This window comes from Triticum urartu, chromosome 3, assembly GCF_003073215.2.
Source record: "Triticum urartu cultivar G1812 chromosome 3, Tu2.1, whole genome shotgun sequence".
Classification (NCBI taxonomy): Eukaryota; Viridiplantae; Streptophyta; class Magnoliopsida; order Poales; family Poaceae; genus Triticum; species Triticum urartu.
In genome coordinates this window covers 518,240,953-518,255,563 of record NC_053024.1, presented here as the reverse complement: position 1 = coordinate 518,255,563, position 14,611 = coordinate 518,240,953, and the positions used below count along the sequence as shown (strand labels likewise).

The 14,611-nt window shown below is 51.0% G+C and overlaps 1 protein-coding gene across 1 annotated transcript; it reads right to left on the bottom strand.

Annotated features, from left to right (window-relative positions):
* Positions 1-10,466: 10,466 nt before the first annotated feature.
* LOC125548610 (mating-type protein A-alpha Z4-like) lies at positions 10,467-14,611 on the bottom strand (the record flags this gene model as incomplete). The annotated part of the gene is given in 5 exon segments (XM_048712175.1): positions 10,467-10,882; positions 10,969-11,083; positions 11,525-11,889; positions 11,966-12,036; positions 12,126-14,611. Coding segments are annotated over 4 exon segments (828 nt in total). The 3' UTR covers positions 10,467-10,882; positions 10,969-11,056.

The window sequence follows — 14,611 nt, the reverse complement described above, 5'->3', positions numbered from 1 at the left end:
GTTCTTGGCACGAACCAGGACCAATGGCTGTGGGCCAGGAGCGAGGACCATTGATCGCGGTTCGTGCCTAGAACCGGGGACAAATGGGTCCACACGAACCGGGACAAATTCCTCCCGAGGCCCGACCGGCCTCCTGGGCGCACGAACCGGGACATATGCCCCCCATGGGTCCCGGCTCATGACAGAACTAGGACAAATGGGCTGGCCAGGCCCCAACCAAAGCCCTGTTTTCTACTAGTGAATATAGTGTAGTTGGGAGAATTCAAAAAGATAATAGGACTATCTTGCGTGGGTGCAATAACAACAATTTCATTCATAACATAAGGAACTATAGCAAGTTCATCTCCATAAGCATAATTCATATTGGCATCTTAGCCACAAGCATAGCAAGCATCAAGTTCATCAAAAAGAGATATTTCAAACGAATCAAAGGGATCATAGCAATTATCATAGAAATCAACCTTCGGTAAGCACGAAGAGAAATTAAAAAAATGTATGAGTTGAAGAGTTACTCTGATTAGAAGATGGGCACGGGTGATCAATCCGCTCTTCCTCCTTTTGTTCTTCGCTCTCCTCGTCATATTTTTCATCTAATGAGCTCACAGTGTCATCAATTTCTTCTTCCATAGTTTCCTGCAAAATATTAGTATCTTCTTGGACAGTGTAGACTCTCTAAATAAACGCATCAATATCGACATTATATTAATAATTCTCATAGAAATATTTAAGTATAGCAACATTTTCAGGCCTATAAACATCATCATCATGGGCTTCATACTTTTCGAACAAAGATTCAATTTCATAAGCACCCTTAAAAGCAACGAATTATTCTGTTCGTTCCACATCTTAGTAATCATTTCTACCATTAGCATAAGAAGCTAAGGTTTCATTATCATTAAATTTTCATGAAAAGGGAAGGTGTGGAGCCTTCATCCTAGAGCAACAAGTAAAATCATATCTTTGGCATAAATTCCAAGCATACCAATGCAACCTATGAATTTGATCCCATAATAGTTCCTATTTTTGATTCAAGCGATAATCCCTAAAGTATTCACATTGATCCAACATGTCTCCCATTATATAGTTGAATGGGGTTTTCTTAGGATTATCAAAGTAGTGCATAATATCTTTCACATAACGAGCATCCAGGGTTTTAGGAGGTTACCCATCTCCGTGAGTAGCAAGTACACCTAATTTTTTTGATATTTTGTGTTCCATATCCATAACTAAAGATAGAGAACAACATAGAATAGCAAATAAAAAGTACTTAGTGATAAAGCAAACAAGCACACACAAGAATATTCACCCCATGCTCTTGCTCCCCGGCAACGGCGCCAGGGAAAGGTTTTCATAACCGACAAGTATAGGGGATCAGTTGTAACCTTTCTCGATAAATAAGAGTATCGAACCCAACGAGTAGCTAAAGGTAGAACAAATATTCCCTCAAGTTCTATCGACCACTGATACAACTCTACGCACGCTTGATGTTCGGTTTACCTAGAACAAGTATGAAACTAGAAGTACTTTGTAGGTGTGATAGGATAGGTTTGCAAGATAATAAAGAACACGTAATTAAAAGCTAGGGGCTGTTTAGATAAAGAAACAACTAAGTTAGTTTTAGTAGAGAGCTTTTTGTCACAAGAAAGTTATTTGTCCCTAGGCAATCGATAACTAGACCAGTAATCATTATTGCAATTTTATATGAGGGAGAGGCATAAGCTAACGTACTTTCTCTTGTTGGATCATATGCACTTATGATTGGAACTCTAGCAAACATCTGTAACTACTAAAGATCATTAAGGTAAAACCCAACCATAGCATAAAAGTATCAAGTCTTCTTTATTCCCATACGCCATAACCCACTTATCCGTGTTTGTGTTTCTATCACTCACACAACAACGCAGACAATAAGCAAAGCATTAACATATTGCAAACCCTACCGGGGGGATCCCTCACGCTTGCGCGACATAGAGAGCACCTTAGGACATCACCAATAATAAAACATGCAACTCAAACAAATCATGATCATCAATCAACCCATAGGACAAAACGGATCTACTCAAACATCATAGGATAGCCATACATCATTGGGAAATAATATACAACGTTGAGCACCATGTTTAAATAGAGATTACAGCAGATAGAAGAGGTGTTACACCGCTGCATAGAGGGGGAGAGAGTTGGTGATGATGGCGGTGAAGTTGTTGGTGTAGACCGTCGTCACGATGATGGTCCCAACAGTGTTTTGACGCCAACGGGAGAGAGGGGGAGAGAGCCCCCCTCCTTCTTCTTCTTCCTTGACCTTCCCCCTAGATGGGAGAAGGGTTTACCCTCTGGTCCATGGCCTCCATGGCGGCGAAGGGGCTGGTGACGAAGCTATGTACCAAGGGTAGGGGCATGGACCTGTCCTAAGAGCCCTACCCAAGGACATCCCTGGAAGAAGTCACCTTTCAATCAACTTGAAGGTACCCACTCGACGGGTTCAAGACACTCGACCAAGGAGCTACCACTCGACCACGAAGCCAACCACTCGATTGCCAGGAGATCTAAAGTCACTCCGCAGGCAAACGGTCGGCTATTAAGTAGTCTTTATGGTCATTATAGCACTTTATTACCAGCGTTACCAGTAACGCCCCGCCTTAATGTACATTGAACCCTTGGTAACGTGGGCTGGCCGGGGTCCTGGCGCACTCTATATAAGCCACCTCCCTCCTCCGAGACAAGGGTTCGCACCTCTGTTATTCACACGCATATAATCCAATCGACCGCCTCCGGGCACCGAGACGTAGGGCTGTTACTTCCTCCGCGAAGGGCCTGAACTCGTACACCCTGTGTGTTTACAACCTCTCCATAGCTGAGATCTAGCCTCTCCATACACACCCCCCCTACATCACTGTCAGAGTTAGAACCACGACAGTTGGCGCCCACCGTGGGGCAGGAATCTTAGCGCCTAGTTGGAGAAGTTGTGATTTTTCCGATCCCTTTGATCATGGTTTCGTGCGGAGTTTTGGTGGAGGGCCGCGAGATCCGTCTCGGCGCTCTCACGTTCATCGCCGACGACTCCGCTTGGCTCCAGGAGGCTCCACTCCACATCGACGCGCTCCCCGTCCGCGGTGCGACGCACTTCCGCGCATGCGTTCGTGCCGTCCTCCTGCAGCAGCCGTCGACCCAGTATCGGTCGGCCCCCGTGTCGTCTCCCCACCATGTCTCCCACCAGCGCAAGCGCTCCGGTCGGTCGAGACTTCAGAGGTGGGTGAGGCATGCCGTGGCTCGCCAGTCGGCCGCCCAACAAGTCGCGGCAATCGAGCCCGACGAATCCCTCTACGGCCTGTTCGACCTGTCGACTGGCTCCGCGGAGACCCCATCCAAGTGCGACAGCAGCGACCCAGCGGCTGAGGTTCTGGCGGTCGATGGAACACACAGTCCTCCCGGTTTCCCTCGCACTGATGGAGGCGCGGGTGGGGGCGACCCGTCGCATCCCCATGATGAGTATCTCCCCGAACCTCTCACGTCATTGCAACGAGAGGAGCTTCGCCGCCGGACCATGGACGCACTCCACACTCCTATCGTCGGAGAAACCCCCAAGGCCCGGGCCTTGGAGGACGCGCGCTTGGCTAACTTGGCCAAGCGCACTCGACTGGAGAATCTCCAGCGAATACTCGACGAGCAAGCGCGTCAGCGAGCTCCCGAGTCCAGTCGACGCCAGCTCTTCCCACCAACACAGGTATTATCAAACCCCAGTTCAGAATTTGGCCGCCGCGGCCCGTATAGCAGAATCGATTCAGCCCTCCCAGTCAGAGGCTGGCAGGGGCTTGTTGCAGATCAGAGCGTTGCTCCGGGCGGCGGGAAACCAGAATTCCGCTGTTTCTCAGTCATGGAATAGGATCCACAGTCGATCCGTTGCAACGGACACAGTCTAGTCGGCTCACAGCCCGAGATCGCCCCCGAGGCGTGAGGGACGTGGAGACCGGCACGATCAGTACAGAAGAAATGAGCAGTATGATCACCAATTCGATCGTGATGATCGACGTCGAGTGCCAACCCCTCCCCCGAGGAGTGGGTCGTATGCGCCTCGACAGCGAGATGACAGACGCCCTCATAGTGTTGGGCGGAGGATTCCAGTCGACCCCAGGGACCCAGGCTTTGATGCGAGGTCCATCCTCATTCAAGGTTTGGTTGACAGGAACAGAGCTCATCGAGAAGGCCACGACAGAGATGCGCCTGCCAGCAGCAGAGTCCATGCTTCGGGGCCAGAGTGTTTCAGTCGAGCCATCAGAGCCGCAGTGATTCCTCCCAACTTCAGGTTGGCGACGGGGGTCAGCAAGTTCACCGGTGAGTCTAAACCTGACACTTGGCTTGAAGATTACAGAGTGGCTGTACAGATTGGCGGTGGCAATGATGAGGTGGCTATGAAGCATTTGCCTCTCATGTTGGAGGGCTCAGCCAGAGCGTGGCTAAATCAGTTGGCACCCAGCAGCATCTACACTTGGGAGGACCTCTCCCGAGTGTTTGTCACAAACTTTGAGGGAACATGCAAGCGGCCTGCAGGCCTTACAGAGTTGCGGTCTTGCATGCAGAAACCGAATGAAACTCTGAGGGATTACATCCAGAGGTGGATCACATTGCATCACACAGTTGAGAATGTACCAGATTATCAAGCTGTTTGTGCCTTTAAAGAAGGCGTTAAATACAGAGAATTGAATCTGAAGTTCGGTCGAACTGGAGAGATGTCTCTGAATCGGATGATGGAGATTGCCACCAAATACGCTAATGGTGAAGACGAAGATCGACTCCAGAGTGGCAAGCACAAGGCAGTCGCCCAAGAAACCGGAGGAAACTCCAGTCGAAAACAGAAGCGGAAGGCCGAGCCGGCCGCCCCTGGGGAGGCCCTGGCCGTAACCCAGGGAAAATTCAAGGGAAAACCCAAGGGCCCCTGGAAGCCCAAGAAAGTCAAGGATCAAGATGGAAATGATGTTTTGGATCTGCCATGTCACATCCACACCAAGAAAGATGAAGAGGGTAACTTTATTTACCCAAAGCATACCACTCGACAGTGCCGGCTCCTGATCCAGCAGTTTCAGGGCAAGCAGTCCAAAGATAAGGAAAAAGAGTCGGACAGGGTTGAGGACAAGAAAGATAGTGACGATGGATACCCCCAAGTCAATTCCACCCTGATGATTTTTGCTGATGTCGAAAGCAAAAGTCGACTGAAAGTCATTAACCGTGAGGTGAATATGGTTGCTCCGGCAACACCCAGTTATCTGAAGTGGTCTCAGACTGCCATCACATTCGACCAGTCTGATCACCCTACGCACATTGCCACCCCTGGGAGGCAAGCTTTGGTGGTCGACCCAGTTGTCGAAGGCACTCGACTGACCAAAGTCCTGATGGATGGTGGCAGTGGCCTAAACATACTGTATGCTGAAACATTGAAAGGAATGGGCATTCCGATGTCCAGGCTCAGTACCAGTAACATGAGCTTCCACGGAGTCATTCCTGGGAAGAAAGCCGAATCACTCGGCCAGATTGCTCTTGATGTGGTTTTCGGTGATTCAAAGAATTACCGCAAGGAAAAGTTGACATTCGAGGTTGTGGACTTCCAAAGTGCTTATCATGCCATTTTGGGCAGGCCAGCTTACGCACGCTTCATGGCTCGACCATGTTATGTGTATCTCAAATTGAAGATGCCTGGTCCCAAAGGTGTGATCACTGTTACAGGCAATCGGAAGAAGGCAGAAGAGTGTTTTCAGAAAGGCTCAAAGATAGCAGACGCTCAGATGGCAGTTGTTGAGCTGCAAGAGTATCAGAAGACTGCAGATCCGAGTGAGTTGCTACGAGCTAAGAAGCCCGCTTCAGAATCAGCTTTTCAGTCATCCGGTGAAACGAAGGCAGTTCATATTCACCTGACCGACCCCAATGCTGCCCCGACTCACATCTCAACGACGCTCGACTCCAAATAGGAAGAAGCGCTCGTCCAGCTCCTCCGTGAGAATTGGGACATCTTCGCACGGAAACCCTCCGACATGCCTGGAGTTCCCAAAGAGCTGGCTGAGCACCGTCTACGAGTCGATCCAAAATTCAAGCCTGTGAAAGAACATCTTCGACGGTCCGCCGTCCAGAAGAAGAAAGCTATTGGCGAGGAGGTGGCTCGGCTCTTAGCAGCGGATTTCATCCGAGAGATTTACCACTCTGAGTGGCTCGCCAATGTCGTCATGGTCCCCAAGAAGGACAAGTCACTTCGCTTGTGCATTGATTTTAAACATATCAATCAGGCCTGCCCGAAAGATCATTTTCCTCTCCCTCGCATCGACCAAATAGTCGACTCGACCGCGGGGTGCGAGAGATTGTCTTTTCTAGACGCCTATTCCGGGTACCATCAGATCCGTCTGTATGGACCCGACGAGGTCAAAACAGCTTTCATCACTCCATTCGGATGCTTCTGTTACGTCACCATGCCGTTCGGCCTCAAGAATGCCGGAGCCACATTCATGAGGATGATTCAGAAGTGTTTACTCACTCAAATCAGTCGGAATGTGGAGGCAGACATGGATGATATTGTGGTCAAGTCACGGAAAGGTTCCGATCTGCGGACTGACCTTGCTGAAACCTTTGCCAACCTCAGGAGGTATGATATCAAACTCAATCCATCAAAGTGCACATTCGGAGTTCCAGGTGGAAAGTTACTCGGTTTTCTCGTTTCCGAACGGGGGATCGACGCCAATCCTGAAAAAGTTGGCACCATACTCCGGATGAAGCGCCCTGTGCATGTGCACGATGTCTAAAAGCTTACAGGCTGCTTGGCCGCTCTAAGTCGATTCATTTCTCGTCTCGGTGAAAAGGCGTTGCCTCTTTACCGACTGATGAAGAAGTCTGACAAGTTCGAGTGGACTCCAGAAGCTGATGCAGCATTTGTAGAGCTCAAAGCTCTGCTCTCCACCCAGCTGGTGCTTGCTGCCCCAATCAGCAAAGAGCCTCTGCTGCTTTACATTGCAGCCACAGGACAAGTTGTCAGTACAGTACTTACGGTCGAGCGGGAAGAAGAAGGAAAGGCCTTCAGAGTTCAGCGCCCAGTCTATTATGTGTCTGAAGTTTTGACCCCTTCAAAACAAAGATATCCTCATTACCAGAAGCTCGTATATGGGATTTATATGACCACGAAGAAGGTTGCACATTACTTCTCTGACCACTCCATTACAGTCGTCGGCGACGCCACTGTCAGAGATTCTGCACAACAGAGATGCAACTGGTCGAGTGGCTAAGTGGGCGATTGAACTCCTTCCCTTAGATATCAAGTTTGAAGCAAAGAAGGCTATCAAGTCCCAAGCAATCGCAGATTTCGTCGCCGAGTGGATTGAACAACAACTTCCGACTCAAGTTCACTCGGAACACTGAACCATGTTCTTCGATGGATCTAAGATGCTGAATGGTTCCGGTGCTGGGGTAGTATTAGTCTCCCCCCGATGAGATAAGCTCAGATACGTTCTCCAGATTCACTTCGATTCCTCCAACAATGAAGCAGAATATGAAGCACTTTTGTATGGGTTGCGCATGGCCATTTCACTCGGCGTCCGTCGCCTCATGGTCTATGGCGACTCAGATTTGGTGGTTAATCAAGTGATGAAGGAGTGGGACGTCAGAAGTCCGGCAATGACTGGTTATTGCAATGCAGTGAGAAAGTTAGAAAAGAAATTCGAGGGGTTAGAGCTTCATCAAATCCCCCGACTGAAAAATCAGGCGGCTGACGATTTGGCAAAGATAGGCTCCAAGAGAGAAGCCATTCCCAGTAACGTGTTCCTGGAGCACATCCACTCGCCGTCAGTCCAAGAAGATCATTTTACAGAAGAAGCCCCGCAGCCGAAAAGTGCCACAGATCCGACTGAAGTCGAAGTCCTTGCTGTGGTCGACCTAATCATGGAAGTCTTGGCAATCACTCCCGACTGGACGATACCGTACATCACGTATATCCTAAGGAAAGAACTCCCAGAAGACGAGGAAGAGGCTCGACAGATCGTCCGCCGATCCAAGGCCTTCACAGTCATAAAGGGACAGTTGTATAGAGAAAGCGCGACTGGAATCGGTCAGAAGTGCATAACGCCAGAAGAAGGTCAGATAATCCTTGATGATATCCACTCGGGGACCTGTGGTCACCATGCGTCCTCTCGGACCATTGTGGCTAAACCATACCGAGCAGGATTTTACTGGCCAAAGGCAAACGAAATGGCAAAGGAGATAGTCGACAAGTATGGAGGGTGCCAGTTCTACTCCAACATGTCACACAAGCCTGCGTCAGCCCTGAAGACCATTCCACTCGTCTGGCCCTATGCTATTTGGGGTCTGGACATGGTTGGTCCACTGAGAACAGGCAGGAGCGGTTTCACACATGTGCTTGTGGCAGTCGACAAGTTTACCAAATGGATTGAAGCTAAGCCTATCAAGAATCTTGATGCTTGCACCGCTATCAGTTTCGTCAGGGGGTTAACATTCAGATATGGAGTCCCGCATAGCATCATCACTGACAATGGGTCAAACTTTGATTCAGAGAAGTTCGGAGCTTTTTGCGCCTCTCAAGGCACACGAGTTGACTACGCATCGGTCGCCCATCCCCAGTCGAACGGACAAGCTAAAAGGGCAAATGGTCTGATTCTCAAAGGGCTAAAGCCCCGGCTGATGCGTGCCCTCAAGCACGCAGCGGGCGCATGGGTCGACGAGCTTCCGTCAGTTCTGTGGGGATTGAGGACCACCCCAAATCGGTCGACTGGAAGAACTCCGTTCTTTCTGGTTTATGGAGCCGAAGCAGTTCTGCCGAGTGATCCTCTTCACAACGCGCCCCGAGTCGAACTTTATACCGAAGATGAAGCAGAACAAGCCTGGCAAGACGCAGTCGACCTCCTAGAAGAAGAGAGGGAAATGGCCATGATCAGATCGACCATTTATCAGCAAGACTTGCGTCGATTCCACGCCAGAAATGTGAAGAGTCGAGCCTTCCAAGAAGGAGATTTGGTCCTCCGAGTGGATCAACAGAAACCACACAAGCTTGCTCCTACTTGGGAAGGTCCCTTCATCGTCACTAGAGTCCTCCACAATGGAGCGTATCACCTCTATAATGTTCATCGCCAGATCGACGGCTTGGAATGCGGAACTGCTCCGCCCCTTTTACACTTAAGTTCTCCCTTGGACGAGATGTAATAAGAAAAACTTCTGCAGTTCATTTTTATCAAAGACAAGAGTGTTCCAATAATTGCTGCCACTTTTGTTTGCATACGAAATCCCCCAGTGGGTGACTTAGCTGCGAATCCGTTTCGCCTAAGTCTGAAAAATCCTACCGAGAGGCGAGCAAACCTCCCACTCGGGGGCTTAGCTGCAGCCAAGTGCTCACCTAAGTGTTTAAAAATCCTACCGAGTGGCGAGCAAACCTCCCACTCGGGGGCTTAGCTGTAGCCCAGGGCTCGCCTAAGTGTTTAAAAATCCTACCGAGTGGTGAGCCAGACTCCCACTCAGGGGCTTAGCTGCAGCTCAGTGCTCACCTAAGTGTTTAAAAATCCTACCGAGTGGCAAGCCAGACTCCCACTCGGGGGCTTAGCTGCAGCCCAGTGCTCGCCTAAGTGTTCAAAAATCCTACCGAGTGGCGAGCAAACCTCCCACTCGGGGGCTTAGTTGCAGCCCAGTGCTCGCCTAAGTGTTTAAAAATCCTACCGAGTGGCGAGCCAGACTCCCACTCGGGGGCTTAGCTACAGCCCAGCGCTCGCCTAAGTACAGGGCACAACCCAATCCGCAAGGACGACGAGGCGCAAGTCGACTGCTACCTCCTCCTTCAGAGTTACGCCACAAATACAAGGGTATTCCGAGTGAAGATCAAGTTCCACTCGACGGATCAAACCATGAAGATATTCAACAAGAAATCAAGTTCGGATAAAGCCTAAAGGTCCCAGACCTCAGATCAAAGTACTCAAGCCCTCGGCTCGGCAGAGTTTAACGGTTACAAATCCACTCGGCATTCCGAGGCAAATTTAAAGTGAAGCATAAAAGTTTTTCATTCCTCAGGTGGAGGACTGGAAGGGGCGACGAACTCGTCCAAGTCGATCCCGTCTGCAATACGAGTGGCAGCAGCGATGAAAGTCTCCATGAAGTCTTGAAAGCTGTGCTTCCTGGTATTGGCAACTTGGATGGCGGCCAGCTTTTCTTCTCGCGCCTCCTTGCAATGGACGCGGACCAGAGACAGAGCGACATCAGCACCACATCTAGCAGAAGATTTCTTCCATTCCACCACTCGACCCGGGACTTCATTCAGTCGAGCCATCAGAGACTCGAGGTCGTTCTGAAGCGTCGTCCCAGGCCAAAGTGATGTGTCGATCCGCGACATCGCAACCTTCAGTCGAGCAAGATAGTCAACAACACTGGTAACACGAGACTCCAGTCGGAGCACGTTCATAGCAGCCTCATCCTTCACGAGAGAATTGGCGGGGTCCAAGCCTGGCTCCACTCGACTGGTTTCCTCTTCGAAGCTCTGGCAGAATTCTGCAAACACGATTCAAGAGTAAGACAGTGGCCCTACACAGGCTTGGTAACTGCAAGACAGTCGGGGCGGAGTAATTACCTTCGAGCATGACGAACAGCTTCTTGGCGAGTCCACCGAGATAAGCCTCCAGATCGTTCCTCTTCCCCGCCAGCTCACCCGCCTTGTCGTGCAGAGCCACGTTGTCGTTCTTCAGTCGGCTGACCTGTTGATTGGCTACCTCGAGAGCAGCTTTCAGTCTGGAGTTCTCCTGCTCAAGAGTTCCGACCGAAGCCAGTTTCTCTTCAGCAAGCCTCGTTTTGTTCAAGACCTCCTTCTGTGCTTCTGCAAGATCTTGATCCTTCTTCTTCAGAGCTTCTTCCAGTTTATCTGCGGCACGTCGAGTGAAATCAACATCAAGAATGGACAAGAAAGAAAAGTCACTCATCAAGAATGGAGAACCTCACCAGCCATACCTTTTGCTTCTTCTTGCGCCTTCTTCAAATTCTCTAGAGCAAGCTTCAAGTTAAGGTTGAGCTGGATCTGTTGATTCTCCAACTCAGTTTAGCAAGCTACAAGTTCGCAGGATTTCTGTAAAAAAAATCAGTCGACAGACGTCCAAGATAAGTTGCTTCCGAGTAACTAAGAGACAATGATGGCGTTTCTAAGACTATAGCCGAATCAAAAACATTCGACAGTAGTCTCAGGGACTACACCCAGTGGGTGCACTCAGCGTGCCCCCATTGTAAAAAAAAGTCCACTGCCCACAGTCGACCGGATACAGTTCCATTCGACATGGCCTGACCAGACCGAGTGAAGAAATACAGCTACAGCAACACAATATAAAGACTACAGTCGACTGCCAGCAGTCCACCGTAGTCTCGGGGACTACACCCAGTGGGTGCACTTAGCGTGCCCCCACTCGTCCAAGAATTGGCAGACACACCCAGTGGGTGTACAGATATAAAGATCTTCGGAAAAGAGATTCTTCAAACAGTATATCATAACAGACCAAGTGTAGAGTCGACTGACCTGGACGTTACTCTGAAGAGCCGAACTCGCGTCATAAGCTGCTTGGCTGGCCTCCCGAGCCACTTTCACTTGTTCCACCATGATCCCCGCCTGGCGTATAGCCTCTTTTGCGACAGCTACTTGGTCCTCAGGGACGGGGTACGCGGCAAAAAGCGAAGGCGGATCCGCAGTCGACGTCGAGGGCCGCACACTCGTCAGAGGAATGGCAAAAGTCATAGAAGCCCGAGTGGTTTCACCACCGTCTTGAGCTACGGCCTCAGGCGCCGGAGTGGATTGTGGGGTCTCGCCAGTTGACGCTCTCCTGTTCCTTCTCACCCTCAGCGGCACGTCGTCGTCATCCGGGAGGTTGATAACATGAGGAGGAGCTACAAGAAAAAATTCAATCGACTAGAGTTGCAATAAATGTCCAGTCGACTCAAGGCAGAACATCAGTAATCGTACCAGGGTTGGAGGTAACAGCATCCTCCATCTCTTGATCGCCGTCCTTGGCGGAGAGCTCAGAAGTAGCAGCACTGCAAATCTCGAAAGTCAGTCAGTTGGTTCAATGAATCGACCAAGGATCTGTCCACGGTCGAAAAAGGAAAACAAGCTTTATTATTACCCAGAGATGGTGGGGACAGTCATCTTCCTCTTGGGCAGAGCCTTGGGCAGCTTGGATGGCGTCGCGCGTGGGTGCTTGGGAGCCTTTTCGGTCGGCGTAGGAGAAGAGGTCCGAGGGCATTTCGACGACTGCCCAACAGGAGCAGTCACCTTACCACGTTCCCGCGCTGGATCGTGTGTAAGCTTGGATCGCCTCTCTGGACGGGGGGGTTCGACCTCCTCCTCCTCCTCTTCGCTGGAGTCGACGTCGTCGTCTCCCTCTCCTTCGCCATCGGACTCCCACTCGCCTTGATCGTCTCCACTCTCACCTCCGCTCGCCTCCCCTTCCTCAGTTGGCTCCTGTGCCCCGTTGGGCGTCGAGTACATCTCAGTAGTTGCATGGAAAACAACAGACAAGACAAAAGTCAATCGACCAATTCAAAGAAGACCAATGAAGAAAACAAGATCTCAGTCGGGAGCATAAAGTCAAACCTGGTCCACTTCGTATGTGTTGTCGAGTGGAGAAACCCTCCTGGCTCCTCGGGGGTTGTCTTTGTTTCCTGTGATGCTCGACAGCCACCCCTCCAACATCTCATCAGTGACCTCCTCCGGGTGGATCCGAGTGGTGTCTTCGAGGCCCGAGTACAGCCACATCGGGTGGTCACGAGCCTGGAGCGGTTGGATGCGCCTCCGAAGGAAGACCTCCAGCAAGTCCATGCCAGTCACGCCATCGCGGACAAGCTGAACCACTCGACCAACCAGCACTTTGACTTGGGCCTTTTCTTCCGGCGTCACTTTCAGAGAAGCAGGTTTTTGACCTCGGTCGAGAGAGAAAGGGGGAAGCCCAGTCGACTGTCCTGGGGTCGCCTGGTCTTTGCAGTAAAACCAGGTCGCCTGCCAACCACGGACCGACTCTGGGAAAGTGATTGATGGAAAACAACTCTTTCCCCTCGTCTGGATCGCCAGGCCCCCGCACAGCTAGATCACCTGCGTCCTTTCGTCACTCGACTTGGCCTTCTTGACCGATTGGGAATGGCAAGTGAAGATGTGCTTAAAGAGTCCCCAATGGGGGCGGCAACCCAGGAAACCCTCACACAAGGAAATGAAAGCAGCAAGGTACACGATAGAGTTGGGAGTGAAGTGGTGGAGCTGCGCTCCGAAGAAGTTCAGAAAGCTCCAGAAAAAAGGTTGAGGAGGAAGAGAAAACCCGCGATCGATATGGGTGGCGAGGAGGACACACTCACCATCAAGAGGTTGGGGCTCGACTTCTCTCCCCGGGAGGCGCGCAGCTTCGTAAGGAATGACTCCTCCCTCAACCATATCATCGAGATCTTCCTGCCGAATCACCAATGGCATCCAGTCGCCCTGGATCCAGCCTCTGGGCAGAGCAGTCCTTGAGGAAGATCCGCCCCGAGCGGACTTCTTCCCTTTCCCCTGCGCCGCCGCCTTCTTCGCGCGCTCCAGAGCAAACGTCTTGCCCTTCACCATCGTCGCCGGCAAATCTCAAACGGGCCTGCGGTGCTAGGGTGAGAGCGGAGGTGGCGGAGGACTTTGCGAAGGGAGAAAGAAAGGGGAGAGCACTGTTTGGAAACCCGAGCCGGCGGTTTATAAGAGGCCGCTTCCGAGTGGCTGACTGGTAGGCCCAGGCTATCCCGTCAAATCCCGCAGCAGACGCGCGCGCAGTACGTGGCGAAAAAGGTGGCGCGGAAATCGAGGAGCTTCCGCCTTATCACATCCGATTACTGCGGCCGCGCCCATCCCGCTCGCTTCCCGATGTTCAAATCCCGCGAAATCCGCGGGCTGCGGAACAACTCATCAAACAGAAGATCCCTCTCGCGCCGGCACTCGGTATTTCACAAGTAAGGAAATTCACTCGACGAGAGACCAAGAATGGATCAACGTGACCGAAAGAAGTTGACAACGTCATCCGTGGCGATTGATCCAGTGCAAGACATTCATATGACGCTAAGAACCAGTCGGAAGGACCCTCAACCACTTCCCCACTCGAACCTCGATCCATTCGGGGGCTAATGACGAAGCTATGTACCTAGGGTAGGGGCATGGACCTGTCCTAAGAGCCCTACCCAAGGACATCCCTGGAAGAAGTCACCTTTCAATCGACTTGAAGGTACCCACTCGACGGGTTCAAGACACTCGACCAAGGAGCTACCACTCGACCACGAAGCCAACCACTCGACTGCCAGGAGATCTAAAGTCACTCCGCAGGCAAACGGTCGGCTATTAAGTAGTCTTTATGGTCATTATAGCACTTTATTACCAGCGTTACCAGTAACGCACCGCCTTAATATACATTGAACCCTTGGTAACGTGGGCTGGCCGGGGTCCTGGCGCACTCTATATAAGCCACCCCCCTCCTCCGAGACAAGGGTTCGCACCTCTGTTATTCACACGCATATAATCCAATCGACCGCCTCCGGGCACCGAGACGTAGGGCTGTTACTTCCTCCGCGAATGGTCTGAACTCGTACACCCTGTGTGTTTACAACC